General features: G+C 35.8%; 1 protein-coding gene across 1 annotated transcript in view; it reads left to right on the top strand.

The window, feature by feature from the left end:
- Positions 1–1,308: 1,308 nt before the first annotated feature.
- Positions 1,309–22,194, top strand: part of LOC142335034 (uncharacterized) — an 80,530-nt gene continuing 59,644 nt past the window's right edge. Inside the window, exons 1-3 of the mRNA XM_075383362.1 lie at positions 1,309–1,425; positions 8,581–8,856; positions 17,211–17,504. Of these exons, the coding sequence (XP_075239477.1) occupies positions 17,300–17,504 (205 nt within the window). The 5' untranslated portion in view covers positions 1,309–1,425; positions 8,581–8,856; positions 17,211–17,299. The remainder of the gene's footprint in view (positions 1,426–8,580; positions 8,857–17,210; positions 17,505–22,194) is intronic.

The raw sequence follows: 22,194 nt of genomic DNA, 5'->3' as shown, positions 1-22,194 counted from the left end.
CAGATATCATATACACACACAACATACACTTTCTTATAAGTTACGCAAACTTGCATTAGGATGCGTAAAAGTGTTTTCTACATGCACACTACCTCTCGAAAGACTCGGACTACCTATTTACAGGAGTTACATTCTTCTCTTTCAAAGGACTTCGTAATAATCTAGTGAGTTTGAGAAACAAATTATCTGACGCATTGCAAAAACAGTTGGCAACACATCAACGAAAAACATGGGACGATAACATAACATCAACATCAAAACAACTTAAATACTTATTACTCGCAATCTAAAACACCAAAAATGAAATAGCCACTCTCAGTTTTGCCAGTTTTGCTAAGTAGTAATAATTTCCTATCCGTACCCCTATATTGTATTCATAAACCGATCCTTTGTCCATAAGCTGATCTTTAACAACGAAAATAAGGACCATAACAACGACAAAACAACAATCTAATATGCATCTGCATTAAAAATTATCCAATTTTTATTGATGAATACCAGCAACCATCCGTCATACTAACAATAAAGATATAACAGTTTGTCCCTAATGGGTATTGACGCATATACTATCAAATTAGTCTTGACGAGAGTTTTCCAACAATATTACTAGTAATATTGCTGGAAAGCTCTGGTCAAAACTGACTTGACAGGATATATGTCAATACCTATTAGGGACAAAGTATTCTATCTATAGCACAGTTCATTTTTCGATAAAATATCAGAAACATTGAAAAATTTGAACGATCAGACCCGCTGATTATGTTATAAGCACTAGGCAATTTTCAGCGCGAATGTAATTTTTTGGGCAAAGCATGAACTTTTTAGGTCGAGCTAAAATCGAGCATCATATTTGGGTTGAGATAAAGTCCAGCGTCAAATGTTGGGGCTAGAAATGATTTTTCTCTAACAATGAGTTTTTTTGGGAAAACAGCAAAACTATTTGAATAGATGTGATTATTTTCTCAACTTAATTAGTAATCGCAATATTTGAACACTGCTGTCCGCTTTCTTTAAAAACATTAAAAACTTTAAGTTTTCCTAAAAAAGTGCCGAAAATTTTTTCAGGTGTTTCACATTCTCTGCAATTTCGTTTTAATTTGCACAACTTTACCGAACTAAAAATTTCTTAAAAGTTACCGAAAATTTTTGCTGTCAGCCAGAATTTAATTAATAGCTACATAGAACAAACAATGTCTGATCTCTGATGCAGACTTGCTTTAAATTGCATGAAAAATTTTTTGTACAGGTACACTATGTTTCAAATAACTGAGACTACCTCATTACAATAGATACACGCATCTTATTTTAGGGGAATGGAGACCAATTGGTTTTTGGCTATCTGATGACACAGGTTCCTACAGAGCTCAAGAAGCAACTGATATCTAAGCATTCCGACACAAAGAAGGCTACAGGCGGGAAAAACACGTAACTGAAAACGTTTGTTCGTTTTGCGGGAAACAAGAACTTTGAAAAAACGACCGTTTTTCCGAGGCGATTTAATCAAAAACAATCGCGTTAAGACTCTTCGCAAAACAAAAATTCTAACTATGAGTTTAGTAAATTTGAACAATTTCTTTCTCTGATTAGAATTCATTATTATGTTTTAAAAAACAATTAAGCGCTTCTTTGATTAAATGCAGTTTAAAACAGATGAAGATTTTAGAGAGTCTCGACAAAAAACTCTCGGCTATTTAGACTCCCATAACAAAAAGAAAATGCGACTATCAATTTTAAGACATGCCTGGTTCCATTAAATTCACTTTTTTTGTCGCTTATGTTTAAAAAAATAATTTAAAAAATAATACATAAAAAATAATACAAAATGCTGAGCCTTTTCGAATTCACCTACTTGAGAAAACTGTGACAATAAGTTTGTTTTGATTTGACCAACTACTTTGTCGTATTGAAATCCACTATCTTTCAAACATTTTTTTCGATTATATTAAACTAAAAACACAGGAACACATCCGCATTCGAAAGAAAGCTATTGCAGAAGCATTTTCCGTTTTAAATTTGAAAAAAAAGGATGGTCGAGTATAATTTTGGTTGCATTTGATTGTCTCTTTGACTCAGTTGAGAAATATTTCATTTTTCGTGCGGTTTCCAGTACCCTATTTACAGGATAACGCTGACTTTGAGTTTGATTTCATGTTAGCGACACCACGTTCCGATTGAACTCAAGTTATTTTTGAAACGTTTTTTGTTTGTATGCGAATAAAAACAGATAAAAAGAAAAGATACTATTCTTGAAAAGATACACCACATTTTCCTATAGTTTAGACTCCTTGTATTTACAGTAACTCTTGGGTTGATTTGATCAAGGTCTATGTAAATTACAGCCAATTTTTTTATGAAACGGTTCTACGGTCATTCGCTTATCATCAATTGAATGGAAAAGAACTTGTTTAAATCCAGCGAAGCTAAACCCAAAAATCATCGTGTGTTAGACGTCTCGTAGAAATGAAATTCTGACTAAGAATTTTTGTTTCATTTCGAACAACTGATTGCGATTGAAAACCACTCTTCTGAAAAGAAACATTTGCTCATCTGCAACTAAAAACAAATGAAAATCTGACACCTTTCTTATTCATGGCCCTTAAAGCTAAGAACGCTTGATATTTGCAAATTTACCATATCTCAGAAATGCGCCTAGCCATTTCCTAGCCAATCCAATCCAATCCAACAATTTCGTGGTGTTTTAGGCGCCACTTATAACTGGATAGTTTGAATATGGTTCATCAACTCTTCGACCTGACAAAAAATACTAACATTTTCCTCTTTTTTGCGTTTTTGATTCCCTGTAAAAAAAAGGAAATACTCCGAGAAGTTTGGATCTATTTGTATAAACGGCCTAAATGGCATCAAAATTATAATCGTTCCAATAAAACTAAATACACACGGAAACATTTTCAAATCTAGACAAGCTCCACCAACAATTATGGATATTTTAGACTTCACCTCAATAGGGGATCATTTACTTTGATTTTGATTTGCTTTTATTGCATCCGCTGCTTGAGTTCCAGAAAACTTCTTACGTGGGTTTAGCATGAAAACAAGGACTGCCTGGTGAGTTTTCATTCAATTATGCAGAGACTGTAATAGAAGACGTTTTTTGAATAATATATGTTGTTTCTTTGACAAATTGTAACAGTTAAAAGTCTTCCTGCTGGTTTCTTCGAATTTAATTATTTGAAAATTAAAGGTCGAGTAGTTGAAATTATAAATGGAAAATTCTTAATAAATGAGAAAAACTACGGCTTTTAATACTACTGCTATTGTCTAATTACCGAAAAATTTTTTTCACAACGCTCAACCAATTCACCGGTATTCGTACATCTTTGTTGTAATATTTTCCGCATCAAAATTATTGGTGAATTTAGTGGTGATTTTTTTCAAATGAATTGATATTTTTAGAGCTGATTTTTTTTTCACGGAACAATTGCACACAGCGCCAAAAGCCTCACTTTTTTACATCTTTTACCGCATTCATCGCAAGTCTCACCTTTATATCAAACTTTAGCCTTGACACAAACACATTTTTCCCGTTATAGCTCACTAGCTTTTTGGGGTATGGATACAGAGAAAATTAGGCTAGGGAAATAGCCATTTCAGCGCCAACATTCAAAAATGGGAGGCTTCTTTTTCTTGGGAAGTTTTATAATCGGAAAGAGTGAAATACTATTGGTACTTTCCAGATAACTAAACAAAATCTCTTTAGATTTTTGTAATAGAACTTTCGCATGTAAAACTTAAGACATGTTTACTTCGCTTCGTTGCCAACTTTCTCTATGATTGTTAATGGGAGGCAATACGTTGCCCATTGATCTCCGAAGCCCTAGAGCTGCATATAGTTGTGCAGTTGGTGAAATAACCGATAAGGGTGTCGTTGAAACCCAGTAGTCTGTTGGAGAAATGGACTATTTATTACTTTTATTAATTCATGGTTTAGCTCCCGAATCAAATCGTTGTTGCTATCACGTGTGTTTATTTCCATTTTCATCATTGTCAATTTTGCGGAAGTTCTCAAAGACACGATCTTGTTGGTAACAAAGGGACCAATCTCTGGACTATTGCCTGATCACATGTCAACCAAAAATGATAGCTGATGTCACGAGTATCCTTTTCTGATTTACCATAGGCATTTTGGTACAGATGTTTATTAGCCGCCCTCATCTTCTCAGCCGGCTATTATTGCGGTCATATTTTTTACAATTCAAAGAATTTGAATTGTATTGGGGCGCTGTCTTTTTTTTAAGATCTGTTCACACATTTTCATGATTTTTGAAGTCAAATTGGAGTTGTGATTTTGGTCACGCCGAAACAGGAAATGGAGCGAAAAAGCGAGTGGTTTTGCGGCGTGAAATGTTTTCGCTCTAAATTTAAAGTAGAGTGAGAAAACGGTGTTTGAACAAAAATTCGCTTTCTCGCTAGTGGTTTTTTGTTCACATGCGGCAATTTCACTTTGATTTTTACTGTTTTTTCAATTTTTTGGATCGGATTTTTTTCTAAATGGTTTTTCCAATCCATTCATAGGCCGTTTTAGGTCTAGTTTTTTTAGTCAATGAAAATTCTTTGAATTGTACGTCAGGACTTGTCCTGCTATGTTTTTTTTTACTTCGTCAAACTTTTTTTCGCTTTACCATTTTGCCGCTTTTTCGAAATTTTGCGTGAAATCTTTTTGACTTCTCTAGGCTAGTTTCTCTCTTCTCTCATTCTGCTAAAAGTGAATTTGAACATCAGTTGCTAAGGAAAGCAATTCAAAATGAACAGAGTCGGTATAAAAAATTGAAGTCAGAAATAGAAACGGGATAAACCCATAAAGCCCAATTTTAGATGCCCGCTATTTGAACGTCGTTCCTATAAGTCTTAGTTACCACTTCTAATGCTTATTGCTATTGATAGTAGCCCCTGTAGCCTCTCTCTAAGAAACAGAAGTATGTTCAACTACGAAATGCCATCAAAATAAATCGGACTTAAAAAACATTTTTGTACAAAAATCTTTTTTTTTTCAATATATTCTATTCGTTCAATCCCAATCAAGCTTATTGGAATCAACGGCGGCTATTTTCCGGCAATCTACCGGGTATGTTTGTTAAAAGTAGAAAAACCGGGCTCAAGAGTTTTCGATTTCAAACAACGAACAGACATGATAGCATACTGTATATATATATATATATATATATATATATATATATATATATATATATATATATTATATATATATAAGATTTCTGATGCTATTATGAAATCAATCAAATTATATGTAACCCTTGCATAAAATTTTCAAAATAAGTTTGAAATAAGTTATGCAATCCAAGCAGGAAATCATATATCATATTAGTATATTTAGCGGGAAATGTGAACCATGTTTTTTTCCTTCTTCAATGCTTTCAACTTCTATCCCAAAGGCATCACTCAATTGATTCGCCGGCATCACTTTGTGATTTGTCGAGATACCCTTAAATGCAGTATTTGTTGCGAAGTTGGGTTGTTACAATGAAATTAAGTCTTTGAAGATTACTCATGTTACCATATTAACTGAAGCCAAGATTGGCTTCCTCATGCTCATTTATACCCGGGTCTTTGCCTCATTGCGTATCAGTTCTGATCCATTGAAAAATACATGTTGCATTATTGTCTAAACCTTGTCATGCTCATGCCATCTTCTTTAAATTTACCTGACACTCAACAGAGTGGATGATTTCTTTTCAAGCATACAGCTATTTGCATGAAGCATAAGTGGCTGTATTGTATCGGCACATGAGCAATTAGCGGCTGAATTTGAGAAGCACATGTGCAAATAGCGGTCACGTTTACATTAATTGAGTGTATTTATCAACTCGCGAACTCTGCAAAGCATGCTAATATGAAACCAGATGAAAAATACTGAATTACAAAAAGACAAAATAGCAGCAAATTAGGTTTGACAACGCCATTGAATGATTAAAACACAAATACAACTGAATGATTTAAACACAAGTGAAGAATGAGGTTCAAAGATGATTAAAACACAGATAAATGAAAAATAAGGTTCAAAAATAGACGCACCAAGATGAGAAATGCAGTTCAGTTTACTATTCAGTTTGTATCTTTAGTTTAATTCAGGTCACATTGGTCGGTTAATTCAATCTCGAACAATTTTGGTAGGCTCTCGAACACCACTGTGAGCCTCTCCTCAACTACACGTGGCGTCCACTGGTGCCAAGTCGCTCCACCTTAATCATATTTGATTGTCAAACGCGAACATCACATTCGAAGACCAGCATCAGTAACGAAGCAACCTCAATTGGTCATTCGAACAGTACCGAACCTCTGGAAACAATAAAACGAAGCCAGCCACTTTGGATGATTAAGAACTGATTAAGAATTGATTAAGAACTGAAAAAGACGGGAAAGCAGAGTTAACAAAGTAAACTCAAGCATGAAGCTACAACATGAAGTTAACAACCTGAATTTAAGCTAGCATGAAACTAATAACTACAATACTCTTTGAAGACGCTCAAAATCAGAGACGCCAAATGTTGATACCCATAACCAAATTTATCAAAGTGAAATTTTGTTTCATTCGAGAAGTCTTCACGTCGGATCATTTTAGTTCCTTTATTCATCTCCGCCGACCTCCGCCGACCTCCGCTACCGACCTCCACCGACCACAGCCATTGATCTCCATCGACTTCCGCCACCGACCTCCACCGACCTCCGCCACCAACCTCCGCCATTGACCTCCATCGACCTCCGCCACCGACCTCCACCGCCGACCTCCTCCACCAACCTCCGCCACCGATTTCAACCCAAAGATGTAAATGCACCAATATGTGGTACAGTTGGAGCTAGATTAGCGTTTGAGTGTATCCTCATTTTTAAAAACTCATATATGTGATCAAGTCATTCAAAATTTGCTATGTTCTTTGTTTGTGCAGTCTGATGATTAGAGAAATGTGAAACATTCTGCGCATTCCTGAAAAATAGTGTAAGAAGCTGCGAAGAAGAGGGAAAGACTGGGAGTCTGGGCAGACTCCCAGTCTGCCCAGACTCCCAGTTCTTAATGGAGTCTGGGCAGACTGGCAAAAATTTTTATACTGCTAATTTTCTGTTATATTAATGGTTACAATTGAAAGTCAATGGTACAGCAATGAAACTCACAGCGACCAAGGTCCAGGTGAGTTTCTTAAATACACGATTAAACAAATAGTTATAGGCATCTTCTAAAAAGTTACCAAGACCAAGGTCAATGTTTGGGTACATGTAAAGACGCAATACGGAGATCACAAGACTCATGCGATAAAATAGCTTAAGGAATCTCTGTCCACATTATACAAAAATTTCCGGTACCAGCGATTGTTTTGTGTCTCAACTATGTTTTGTGCTTTGCATGTTTGAAGTAGTTTTACAATTGACAACTTTTCCCAAAAATGAAAATAATAATTTTTTTCATCTTTCATATACTTTGTCCTCGGTTCTTGTGATTTCCATAAAATTATGTATGATCTTTTTATGACCACCAAGAAAGCGTACAAATCGTATATGAAGTCGTATTCGTTCTTTAACATTTATGAATCAATCATGACTTTAGATGTAATCAAGGAAAGTTGTTTGATGGGAGTCCAGTTCGATAAAAATAAATAGAAACCATTGTTGTTTTGTCGTTAGGCTGCTTTATCGTACTTTTTAGTACTTTCGGGTAAGTTCAAAAATATTTTAGTGATAAAGAATTTCATAATGAGACAGACAAGAGTGATGTGAAAAGTGATATGATAAAGTGATATAAAAAATTGATAAAAATTAGTGATTCAAAACGGTGTGAAAAATTGAGTGACCCAGCAGCAGTTCAATACAAAAAGAGTCCACAATTCGTCTGTTCAACTGAGGAGACAATTACAAATGTCTTTGCAAAAAAGAAAGGAAGCTTCAACTTAGTAAAGTATCAAGAATTGTTGCAGAATAAAGGAAAAACCTAAAGTTGCTTATAATTCGTTAGGATTGGTTGAGCCGGATTTTTGAATGAGTTATCAGCACTGAATGAAATTCCTAAATAGAATGAAAGTGAGCGCTAGATGAATCTAGAACGAGCCGCTAAATTTTGTCTGATTATATTTGATTCGTTTTTTTAAAATGCAAACGATAAGGGTGATAATTAGCGTTTAAGGTAGAAAATTGAAGTCAAAAATACTTTTTAGAGTTGTTTTCTCCTGCGTAATGATAAGCTCGAAAGCAAATATTTGGATAATTAGCGGAATATATGCATGGGGATTAACAGAGTGAAAGCTTAAAAACTCAAAAATTAGAACAATTTTTGCATTTTCCGTCAAAATTAGTACCACGGGAACACGGGGTGTGCGTTCCAGTGGGTCTGGTTATACCTCAATTTGTGTCTGGACATAAACCTGGGCAGTAGTTCAATAGTATGCACAATATTTTCGATAGTTTTGTAGAAAAATACGTATATGGTTTGAGAGAACAATTGAGAAACTGTCGAAACCAATTCTTATCACGAAAAAAGAAAGCAATTCAGAGGCGCCAATGAGACCTATTTGCTATTATTCTTTTCGGGGCGAATAAAAATGTTGACAACTGTTTTAGCACCAAAAATTGGCCGCTGCAACGATCAATCCGGACTGATAGAGGGGAGTCTTTACAAAGGGTATTACAATAATACAAAGCGGCCACCAGAAAAAACCGCTAATTGGTCGTCATGTACAGACTACGTGATTGGAATTGATGGTAACTCAGAGGGATGGTCCCGCGTCAATAACTCGGAAGACTTCTGTGGATCTCTGTCGCCAAGTTCTCTCTCGGAAGGCTATGGACGCTTCGTAGACGACATCAACCTTGCAGAATCACTCACTTGTATTTTTGGTAGGAGTTTCTGTTATTGAAACGTTTTCAAAATGTTACTTTCAAGAAACAGGCGAAAAAAAACCGCCGTTGTTTTTAAAGCATTGCATTATGGTATGAGCCTTTTTACGTTTAATAATTTTAGCCTCGACTGTTTAACCACGATTTAAAAATTGAATACCACTGGTACAATTGACCTGAAAAATTAGGGATAGTTGGGATTTGGTCATATAATCAGCTCATTAATTCTGGTCATATAATCAGCTCCGACGGACCACTGACGCTGGCCCTTAGCGACTATAAGTGAAATATCTCTCTTAAGGTTTATATGATTATGGTTTAATGTGTTGAGGATGCGCTAGACATCATTCTGACGGTTTCAATTATAGAAAAAAACATTGGATTAAATTTGGGTATTTCGTAATTCACTTGAAATCAGTTACAAAAGCTCACACGAAGTCGAATTCTCTCAAGTCTTCTTTTAGTCGCAACAAACTAGTACTGGGAAAGTCAGAATGTTAATATCCACCTAAGTTGATATCCAACTAAGTTAATATCCACCAAGAAATTAAGTACACTTGAAGATATTTTTAAAAGGCGTTATCAACAGCAAATAAAACAATTTCATTTTAAATCTGTTTTATAAATATGCGCAACCACGCTTTTAAAGTTTTCTGTGTCTAGCAGTCGGTTTCTACAGTTTTGAAGCAGGTTTCTAAACACCTGCGTCAATTTCGCATAAAATAAAATCGTCTGTTGTCGTAAGCTTGAAATCCTTGGACATATTATGGATAAATTTTATTTGACTTTATTTGATGCGCAGGGGTATTATCTCTTTTTCAAAACTTCAAATAACCACATCGTTGCGCTTATCCACCGTGATTCTGGAATTTTTATTCTGCAAAATCTGATAAGATTCTGATCAAAATTCATTGTCATGTAAGATCTTATCTGGTCTTACATGTTAAAAGTTCTGCCCTACGTGAAATTGAATCGTGTAAGATCCGATAAGATACTTATAAGATCTTATAAGATAAAAACTCATTTTTGCTTAATTGTTATAATATAAGATCTGAAAAGTATGTTATCAGATCTTGCACGATAAGACTTTTCACGTTTTTTGAGTCTATTTTGAGGCAGTTTTATGCTGATTCTCAACTAGGTACCATGGCTCAACTTAGCAGTCCAAGATGGTTTAGGTCCTTGAAAATAAAATTGTTTAGCCTTGTGTGATAATCACCGCTTTAGAACAAGCCCCTGATACCTGAGCAACATTTTTCACAATAACTTTTATGTCTCAAATAATATATAAGATAGCTTGCTCTTTGTTCCTCTGACCTTTATGTACTTCATTTTGTAGTTTTTTGGCTACTGCTTGAAAAGATAAATGAATTGTCTTCCGCTTGAAGAAGATGACATATTTAAGGAACTTTTTTGCATAAGATCAGATGAAAATCTTATCAAAAAGATGAGTTATAGCTTTCCGAATGTTTCTCTTACAAAATCTTATAAGATTCTTATGAGATCTTACATGATCAACTTTTTTATTCAATATTTTAGGCGGAATTTTTATTAAGTAAATTATTATAAGGCAGAATATTTATCTTCTAAGATCTGACAAAAGTGATCCTTTATCGTGTAAGATCTTATCCGATCGGATAACCTATTTTTCATCGTGTAAGAGCTGATAAAATGTCCAACAAAGTCTTAGTCAGACGACAAATAATATTATGTGTTTGTAAACACTTTTTTTGAGAAAATTGAGAGATTTCGAGGGATGAAAATTCTCAAATGTCTGGGTCTTGATCTCTACCCAGGATGAAGTCCGCGACCCAAGACAGGTATTGACCAGACCGACCAAACCCAAAACAGGCATTGGCCAGACCGACAATACCCAAAGATAAGTATTGGCCAGACCGAGCAGACTTTGCCACCGTTGGCCAGACTGAACAGACTTTGGACACCATTGGCCAGACTGACCAGACATTGTCCAGTCCATGGGGCAGACTGAACAGACCTTAGGCCAGACCGTTGTCCAGACCTTCGGCCAGACCGTTGTCCAGACCAATGGCCAGACCAAACAAACCCTAGGCCAGACCATTGTCCAGACCGTAGGCCAGACCATCCGCCAGACCGTTGTCAAGATTAATGGCTAGACCTAACAGACCTTAGGCCAAACCGTTGTTCAGACCATTGGCCAGACCGAACAGATCCTAGGCCAGACTATTAGCCAGACTCATTTAAACGTGTATAAGCATCCAATAAAATTTATAATTTATTTGTTTCATTTTTTTGAATGATAAATGAATATGAGATTTTAAAAAGAAATTATTGAAAAAAACTGTCGATTTAAAGACAAATGCATATTTCAAAAGAAGGTTAATGAAGCATTCTAAGCATCTAGAAGTAGATGTCGCTTACCATTTATGGGCTGCTATTTTGAAAAAACAGTCAATAGAGCACGCATTTATACAATTTGGCTCTTATTTGGCTGGAACTCTAGGCCTTAAAATTAGGTGTTGGCCAGACCGAACAGACCGAAATATGGGTATTGGCCAGACCGAACAGACAGAAATATGGGTATTGGCCAGACTGAACAGATTGAAATATGGGTATTGGCCAGACCGAACAGACCAAAATATGGGTATTGGCCAGACCGAATAGAGCGAAATATGGGTATTGGCCAATTTTTTCCAGACCATTGTGGACGGTCGCACCGGACCCCCCTGTCCGCGACCCAAGTCGGTCTGGCCAATACCTGTCTTGGGTCGCGGACTTCATCCTGGGTAACAACCATTTCCCGTGCATATACTCGTGTAGCAACCCAAAAACAGAGATGTCGAAAGTCTCAATTGAACTCTTTCTCTCCATTCTGTTCAATTTCAAACAGTTCCTGTTCCAACTCTTCAAAAACTGGAACAATTCTGCCACAATTAATGCACACTCCATTTTCATCAGTGATGTTTTGGTATCTTATAACAAATCGTTATGAAACTTTCTTAGTATCTTTGGGCAATTTTCGGGTCTTCCGCTGTTTTCTTCACTCAAAGCTATTATTCTGGGAATGTTTGTACTCACGCATTGGATCTCGATTTCAAGTTGAGCCGTTTTTGCTTTTCCTTCCACGAAAATCCGCCATTTCATAGCGTAACAACATGGCAATCTGTGAAAAACAATTCGGGTTTAACAATGTTTTCTGTTTAAGAGTAGAAATTGAGAGTGAAATTCGTGTCAGAACTTCAACATTTCACATTATTGTTCACGCCCTTCACGTGAAATTTATGGTTTTGGGGCATGAATCATGCTTACAAATCATAAACCATACTGTACGAGCCGTTTTGGTAACATATTGTATTCATAAACTCAAAGAATATCAGTTCTAGCGAAATATTTCTGTAAATTGGCGTTTTGAGGGATTAATTTCAGAGTAACTTTTAAGAAATTGAGATAATATGAGCTACCTAAAACACTTGCTCAGAGACAAAAAAATGATCAAGCAAAAATATTCTCAAAAAGGGATTTGTAAACGTTCTTTTGAAAATACATGAATCAAAATTAGAGGTCAGTAAGATTAATTTTGAATGCACCCTAGACGAGCAGGGATGGATATCTTGCAAGATGTTGCAAGATTCTTACAAATAACGTTTATCTTGCAAGATCTTGTAAGATTCTTGCAAATAATGCTAATTGCTTTCGGCCACAACCTTAATGCATTAAGATTGTCCAAAAGCAATGTTTTCTTAGAAACGAAGCAAATAAAGAGAGGTCAAGTAACAGTTTGACGAGCCACAACCCCAAAATGGATGCGCTATAAACTCAAAAATGATTCCTAACGTATCACTGGTTTTTAACGACCTTCAAATGTGATCATCTTTGCATTCAAAAATATTAAAAACAGAAACTGCAAAAAATTTTTGAACAAACTGTCCAGTTTTGAAATATTCTGCAACACGCTGTTCAAACTTCAATAATCGAAATTCAAAATTTGTACCAAAAAATTTGTCCTATTTTCAACTAATACTTAGTTTACTAAAATCTCAACAGATAGCACCCCAGGTCGAGGTTAAAAATTGTCCTCGTTTATGAGGCAGACCGTTTTTGAACGCACACAGGGGGTATGGTGCGTTCAAACATACACAGGCGAGGAATTTGTTTGAATGAGCAACAAAAACGCACCAAGTACTTACGGTCGAGCCAAAGTCTGCCCCATAGACGAGCTAAAAAACTGCCCCGTAGACGCACCAACTCTGCAACATAGACGAGCCAAAAACTGTCCCATAGACGCACCACTTCTGCAACATAGACAAGCCACATTCAGCCCCACAGACGAGCTAGAAAATTTATCATAGGCGAGCTAAAGTCTGCACCATACACTTTTTAAATATCTTTCTATAGCAGTACTGTCGGAAAATTGTCTCAAGTTGATTGAAAATCAACTTTTGAGATTTTCCAATATGTTCTGGGTGTGTTTCCTTCCTCCTTTTTTATCTGGGCTGGGGACCGGCTACGGCGGAGTTACAAACAAACAACTATAGATTTTGAGAGAGCATTCGGTAAAAAAAAACTGGGCTCAAACTCCATCTCCAAACAAAATAAAACAAATTAAATAAAATAACAGCAGAAATTTAAGCAAAATAGCATTAACATGGTCGGAAAATTATCTCAAGTCTGTTTAAAAAAACTGACTTTTTTGAGATTTTTCCAGTATGTTCTGGGTGTGTTCTCCTCCTCCTTTCTCATCCGGGCTGGGGACAGGCTGCGGCGGAGTTACAAACAACTATAGGAGATTTTGAGAAGAGCGTTAGGTAAAAACTTGATGGATCAAAACAAAGCCTAAACAAAACAGTTTGCAAGCAGCAGTACCATAAATGAAAGAAAGCTGCGTCATGACTAAAATCATTTTGAAGCAATAATTATCAAAAAAAAATTTAAACTTAGAGGCTAATAACGCGTTTTGAGCAGGAAGATTTAAGTAACGAATTAAGTACTGTGGACAAGAAGAACTTACATTCAACAGAAAGCGACTATCCCCGTCTAAATTGAAACAACAATTTAGAAGAAAAAATGGCCCTCGAAAAAAATTCAATATGCAGAGCCAGCGCTGTCTGTACTTTATCGAGCTCTCTTTACCGTCCAAGACGACAAGAAAAATTGTTCGATTTTTTTCTGGCAGCCTAAAAAAATCGAGAGTTTTCATAGCACACTTATTAAGTCACATTTAACCTACAGCTCGTGGGAGACGGTCCCCAAAAGGTCAGAAAGGAAATGATGAGCAAAAGTCTGGATCATAAACTTGTTTGGTCTTTGTGAGTCTTTTCATAACTTGAATGAGCCAAAGAATGTATCATATCGTATTTTGGTCTGGAAAGGTCTTTTCATAAGCGTTTTCGAATGAGCACATGAACGCGCCAAAATTTTGAACGAGACAATGTCTGAATCATAAGCATTATTGGTCTGCCTGGGTATTTTCATAGGCAAAATTGTCTGGATGGGTATTTTCATAAGGAGTTTTGAACGAGGACCTCAACCTGGGAAGTGCAATAAGAAAATTTACTTAAAAAGTGCGAACTCGACTTTCAATCAAGCAAATGGGGATAATGCATTTAGTGACTTTCATGTGTCTATTCGACCAAAGGTTTATGTTTAATAAAAACGTATTTAACTTCATAACTATTTTTTTGTGAAAAGCGATATCTTGATTGAACAAATCCACTGTGTTCAAAATCTAATTACAGTTCCATAATGTTTCACTTGTAACGCCAATGCATTTGATCTGATAAAACTTAATTAATCAACGATATAGTCATTTATTACTTGAATGCTTTCAAAGAAGTGAAATCAGAATATCAACACTGGTTAGATGAACGTTCATCAAAAATTTGCGTAAGCGAAAGTAAAAGTGGTATCAACACAGAGTTTGTTGATAAAAGTAGACGATTTTTCACAAAAAAATAACTTTTTTAGAACAGACGATTTTCTCACCAGAACATTTTGTTTTGTATAAAAGTAGATTTTATCACGAAAAAACACTAAGATATTTTTTTTAAAAAAACCATGCTTTTCTCGCAAACAATTCTTTTTACATAAAAAATAAGATTTTTCAGAGCATAAAGTTTTACCTGTAATCATACGTAAAATTTCTAGTAAAAAAATTACATTACTTCTTACCTAAAATTTTACATCGATTCTTACCTTTCATTTTTAATGTTCACCACGCTTTAACACAATTCTAAACAATAATTTCTTGTTAATTGTATAGAACACCAGGAAACTAGCCAAAATTAAAATTGAAAATTATTATTCTTTTTTTTTCAGTTAATATTAACATTTAAGAGCTGACAAAGATGTAACAGAGAGCCTTCAACACATCAAGGAACTTGTTACACAAAGAAATGTAACTTCTTCGAACATAAAAGCGTTCAAAAGCACTACAGTTTTGAAGTGCATAAAGACAAATAAGAAAAGACAACAAAATCGGTGAAACGGCTATGCATGATTTTAAACTGAAGTAAGGCTTAGGCACAATCATGCTGAAATGTTTTAAATTTTTTATTAACTAACTACAATTTATATTTTTAGATTCTAAGCTGGATATTAAAAAAACAACATTTAATACAGTTGTGTAACAATATTTTTTAAAATTTTTGCGATTCTTTTTGTGTTATTTTGAAAAATAGAGTCAGAAGTTTTTTTGCAAAATTGAACCCTAGGTAGTAGAGCTTCTGGATTGCTAAACTTGCTGTGGTTCCTAAAACCCAATCCAACAGAAACAACATTGGTTTTCAGGATACCAAAAGTTCTAATTTTTGTCGCGTTAAAAAGACCATTGGAGCAGATTTACTGATGAATTTCCACAACCAGAACAAATTTCTACCCCCTTTTTGTTGAGTCGGATAAAATTAAGCGTTTTTCACACCTTCGAGCAATTGAAAGATAGAGAGTGTTAGTAAAAAATTAGATAAGAATTTTTTTTGTATAGTGCAAATAATAAAGAAAATAGGAACTTGTATGTAAAAACAGAAGTCTGTTGTGTAGCAGTGCTAAATACAATAAAAAATTCAAACCTTTTTAGTGTTATATGGTTGAATTCTTTTTTTGTGTTATTGCCTTCGTATATGTCGAAATTCTGAATCAACAAACCAAGTTATGCCGGCTGGCATGCAGTATAAATCATCGCTAAAAAAACAGTGAATTTGTACTAAAAGCACTTTTTCAAACTCTGCTAGGATTCAGTCCACTGGCTGGCGAATCAAGCGCAGCAGCAGAAGAATAGCCGCCAACAACAACAAGCTAAAATAAGCGCGGCGGCTTAATGCTTAGCGATATAGCTCGAGTAGTAAGAGCTAATGCCTAGTTTATTTCTTCACATTAGTAATACATACAATTATGCGCTATGACAGATAGTGATGACTTTAACTAAGTGCATGTTTCCAAGTCAACTTCTCATTATCAGCGAATATTTTTTTTTCTCTAGAAGTTGATTGTGAACGATTCTCTTCTCTTAAATTAACCCAGGTTTTTTTCATGATTCAATGATTTACTTTTCTTCATGATAGGCCCTTGATTTGTTCACACTGGATACGCCCTCTACTTATGATTTTCCATTTTTTGTAGAAGTAGTACCCCATAGTGCTATCAAAATAGAAAAAAAAACAAAAACTAAATTATGGAAAAGCGTCAAAAAAATGCTCCGTTCCGGATTGCCGTAATTTTGCATCGTATTTATTCTGCTAATCAGAATGCTCAAATCAAGATTTCATTTCAGATTTTAAATGGCTCAAGTACGCAATTGCGTGTGCAATTTGATTTTGCAAAATCTAGCATCTTTTATTGGTTTTGCAGGAGTGGACGAGAGGGCAGTTAATTCAGTGACATTTAAGTTCAAAAAGAAAAAAGAGAATACAATTTTTTATAACAACAATCTTATTGAACGACAAAACGAGATAATAATAGGTTATAATACGTATTTGTATCATTGTAGCTTTGTGGATCCATATTGCCACAAAAACAAATATGAACAACAAAAAATAAGCTCGACTGTTGAAAAATGACTCTGAAAAAGTTGGTTGGATCAACCCATAGTCATCCACGCTGACCATTATCTGTAAACCTATGGTCAAAGACGACAATGATCTTTTCACCCACAGTCGACCTCGACCATTTAAATCTGCCCAAAATCTTTGCATCTTCACTATCGGTCAACGAGAGTCTTTGAATCCCTCTATCGGCCATCTATCGGCCAACGTCCTTTCATAAGCCGTTTTATTCAGCTAAGGAACTTTTCAGAATAATGGAACATCGGAATAATTGGAATTTCGGAATTTCAGATTTTTGGACAACAATAAACTTTCGGTAACTTATTTTTCTGTTTGCAGACATTCCGTGTATATTCGGCTACTTGAACGGCATCAAGATTAAGGGGAGCCCATTTGATTCCAAAACGTATGTGGGAAGTTTCACAAACATGCGCGACTGTGCAAATGCAGTGCATTCGGCCGAAAATGTCGCTTGGGCGGCTGTTATGGAGAGTCCGTATGCTGAAGATGGCAATCTTCTGGATATTAGTGGGACTGGATTGGAGTTTATGTGCTGGTCAATAGACGAAGTGCCAGACTATGACAGTCCAATGGTTGAAGAGGACAGTGCGTTCATGAGCTGCTATTTGAAAGGTTAGAAGTTTTCTATAATTTGTTTAGTTTTTGAGTTTAATTTATTTTTAATAGATAGCAAAACAAAAACTAAAGTATACGAACTAAACATATTCAAAACTGAAAAAAAGTTTTCTAGCCTACCCTCAAAAGTAATTAAATTTCCGGAATTCTTGAAACTAGTTTTTTATTTCGCACTTGCAAATTTTAATGAGGGTCTTTAAATCCTCTCTATCGGCCACCGTCCTTCCATAACCGGACCTTTGAACTAAGGAACTTATCAGATGACATAACTCAAATGAACGAAATCCGTTAAGTTGCTTCCCGGACCCTGGTGTCATTAAAAATCAGTACTGAATCATAATAAAGTCATTCTGTTTTTTTTCTATGCGCAGAGCTCTGATCAGGGCACTCGTTAGACATTTCATGGTAAGTTTCAGAGTAAAATTCTGAGATTTTTCTGAATATCATGAATCTCAGTTTCTGAATTCTCCCTGAACATAATGAATTTGTATCCTGATTTTTACTGATTACTATGAAAAAAATCAAGTCTTCTGGAACTTGGAAAAAAAAACTCATAAGCCAATAGCAAAAATTAAATAAATGAGTATATGGTTAATTGAAACAGAAGGGTTTATACTGTTTATAAAAGACTATTAATTACAGTTAATCAGGGTTTCATCATCGAGAACTTCATCGCAAAATAGACTCAGTTCCTGGCTCAGGCCACTGGCTCAGTTCCTTCCTCGACATTTTCGGCGCCTCACAGATTAGACTCTCTCAGTTTCTTCGACAGTTTAACAGCAATGTAGACTGCTACTGGATTCTCCCGAAGAAATAATACCTGTAACCTTAACCGGACTAGCTGTCGGCTGACACTGACACCCGAGCTCCACCCGGGTCGAGAAAAAAATGCAAAAACATGTAAGATAAGCGGTGAAAAGTTAGTTTTTTCACCGCAAATTTCGTACGTAATTTAGCGGTGAAAAGCGGTGAATGCGGTGAAATTATGTAAGTTCACCGCTAGACTAAGCGGTGATCTTACAAAAATTCACCACAATTCACCGCTAAAATATGTAATTTCACCGCCCTTACAAGGGTCCGAACCTCTCACCTCCTGCATGTCATCCACTTCTTCTTCCACTTCGCCATCTCTCACTAAATTCATTATTTTTTGTTTGAATATAAATCGAATTCACTCTACTTTCTGCAAAACATGCGCGGTGAATTTTTGTAAGATTTGCAATTTTTAGCGGTGAAATTACATATTTTAGCGGTGAAATGTGGTGAATTTTTGTAAGTTCACCGCTTACTCTAGTGGTGAAATTACATATTTCACCGCTTAGAAAAAAGTGTCAAAAAGATGTAAGATTAAGGAGTAGTTTTATTGGGAAGGCAAATCTAACAATTCCTCTCACACTCACCTTTAGTTTCACCGCATTCTTTGCTGATCTCAAACATTTGTAAAAAGTTTTTCTAAGCGGTGAATTTATGTAAGTTCACTACTAAGTTGAGCGGTGAATTCATGTAATTTCACCGCATTCACCGCTTATCTTACATAATTTGGACCTTTTTTTCGAAGCGGTGAATTTATGTAATTTCACCGCTAAATTCAGTGGTGAAATTATGTAATTTCAGCGCTACCAGGCGATAAAGTTTTTTTCACCACATTCACCGCCTGATTTATGTAATTTCACCGCATTAACCGCTTGTCTTACATAATTTGGACCTTTTTTTCGAAGCGGTAAATTTATGTAATTTCACCGCTAAATTCAGCGGTGAAATTATGTATTTTCAGCGCTACCAGGCGATAAAGTTTTTTTCACCACATTCACCGCCTGATTTATGTAATTTCACCGCATTAACCGCTTATCGTACATAATTTGGACCTTTTTTTCGAAGCGGTAAATTTATGTAATTTCACCGCTAAATTCAGCGGTGAAATTATGTAATTTCAGCGCTACCAGGCGATAAAGTTTTTTTCACCACATTCACCGCCTGATTTATGTAATTTCACCGCATTAACCGCTTATCTTACATAATTTTGCGTTGAATGGCGGTGGCACCTCGACTCGGGCAGGAAAAGGCATCTTTGTACACAAAGGACGGAGATGTAGAAGGGAAAGGTAGAATGTTTCACAATACATCGATTATGCGTCCAGAACATCTAAAAGAGCCCTCCCCCACCACAATTACTCCGCCACCCACCCACCCACCACCACCACCACAATGTCGGGTACCATGGCTGGATTGCAATCGTATGAGTTCCTCGTTGATAATTCTGACCAGCTCAGTTTTGCATATAGCAACACCACGCTCGTGAATACTTTCGATTGCTAGGAATAGTTTCCTCTCTCCCTCGGGTGGATTTTGACCCGGCGGATAGTATTGCCCTTTATTGAATTGGGTACGAGGATATTTTATCCGGCAATCTGCTGGCTAAGTTTTTGTTTGGTCTTCCTTGATCTTGAATAAACAAACTAACACCATCCAGGTCAACGCTGATATTAGCATGCATAGTCTAATGAAATGTACGTGGCCATAACTATTAATGTGCCCGTTATTTAGATTTAAATAGATACGCAGATACAGATGTAACGACTTCATGCGCAAAGGCGATGACCAAAAATTTCCCCTTTTTTCGAAAACTTCAATTTTTTGTGATTTTATTATGAACAATATGAAAAAGGAAAATCACATTAAACAGAAAAAACTGCTTACGCGTTTTGTCTGAACATAATGCAAGCTAACTTTACCCGTGGGACACTATGATTTAGAACTGATTTAACGCTCTACTATTGGATTATGATGGACCAGTACTGCTTTACTATGGCACTCGGTCACGGGTTTAAAGTTGGCAAATGCATGGCTTCAGAACCAGAGCTAAATTATTTGCTACAATTTTGTGAAAATGTATCAAATACACGCAAAAATTATTTTTTTTTCATCTTGCGAATTCGATAAAAGGCAACTAACTGAAACCAAACGATTGCAAATTTTGAGAACAATATCTTGATATGTGTGACCATCCCAATCAGCATAGGCAGACACTCTTAGAGCCAAAACTTGATACTCTGGATATTAAACCAAAAATTCATATTATTAAATACTCGTTAATTTGTGATAATCCAGGTTGCCTACCTTACACGAAACTCTGAAATCTTACTAAGACTTATACGCTGCCGTAGAAAACGTACAAAACTTTGTACGGCTGTGTAAAAGGCCGTAATAAGTTTTCTACGGCACCGCATCCAATTGATGTAATTACCAGTTTCCAAAGTCTACCTTCCTAAAACCGGTTTTGAAGAACAACGCTTATTTCATACAAGTCAATTTTTCATTATTTTTTGGCACTTTTCACATTTATGAAATATTACAAAACTTAGTACGGCGCCATATAAGGCAGTGCCAAGTTTTGTAATTTTTCCATGGTGTTGTTTTGAAACGTTAATTTGCTCTGCAAGTACGCCTGACCGTGAAAAACCCTACCTTGAAACAGTTCGAAGTAGCAAAAACCTGTTACGCCCCTTGTAAAGCCGTACCGAACTAAGGAAATATAATGATATCTTGTGCAGTTCAAGTCATCAATCAACGAGAAAAATGTTCACCTCCAGAAATCCATCAAAAGCGTCAAAACTGAGATTTTGTTCTAAAGAAGACCAATGCTTACGTCTTACGTAAAATGTTAGCTCCTATAGCTTTAGTTTGTAACTCCGCCGTAGCCGGTCCCCAAAAGGCCCGGATGAAAAAGGAGGAGGGAAACACACCCAGAACATACTGGAAAAGTCTCAAAAGTTGGTTTTTCAACTTGAATGGAGCCTTTTCCGACTATTTTCCAGCTATTATTTTACCTTGGAAACCTTATTAATCTTGGAACGGCCTTACTACGGCACCTTATTAGTCTTGATACGGCATTAGCACGGCACCTTACAAATTTCAGTACGGCCGTAGTACAGTGCCGTAGTAAAATGCCGTGAACATTTTGAAAGAAAAACAATCTAAAACCCTAAATTCTCTGGCTTCAAATAATCCACACTGAAAATCCTCTACAACGTGTAAATTGTAACGTTAAATTTAGGATAGTTATGGCAAAAATACTGACTGGAGATCATTTTGAAAAACAAAATTTTCTGCAAAACACTTCACTAAAAGGACAAAATATGGAAAACTATGACTATTGGAAAACGAAAATTCCACTAGGACAAGATAATATATTGCTGATAAGCACTTCCAAGATTTTCCTTAGCTCCATAGAAATACCATTAGTGGCTCTATTTCTATGCGAACTAAATTGGTTTGAGAACCCAACTCTCCTCTTCGCTTTATTGTTCAAATTTGTTTGAATCGAAAATTATTGTAAAAAATTTGATTTTTTATAGTGCAATAACATATAAGTATGCGCACATTTTAATTTAGGAAAACTGAAGTCGGACATTGTCTTAGTTTACTTCATTGGTGACAAAACGTATGCTCTGTTTATGAACCGCAGCTGTAGTATATTGTATATAACAATTTGAATTCGATGAAATTTCTTGTGCGGCATATGTTTTCCGAAGTCTGAAGAAATTCTCTCTCGTTGAGCTGACAGAAAACCGTCTTAAATCGATCGAACCGCGCCTTTCACCAATATTTTAAACAAGAAAAAGGTTCACTGTTGACTCTATAGTGTTCATTGTGACTTTCATAAAGAAATGACAACTAAAAAATTGTT

Source organism: Convolutriloba macropyga, chromosome 2, assembly GCF_964194025.1.
Source record: "Convolutriloba macropyga chromosome 2, txConMacr16.3, whole genome shotgun sequence".
Taxonomy (NCBI): Eukaryota; Metazoa; Xenacoelomorpha; order Acoela; family Convolutidae; genus Convolutriloba; species Convolutriloba macropyga.
The sequence above is the reverse complement of the archived record's forward strand: the minus strand, read 5'-3'. Positions and strand labels throughout refer to the sequence as shown.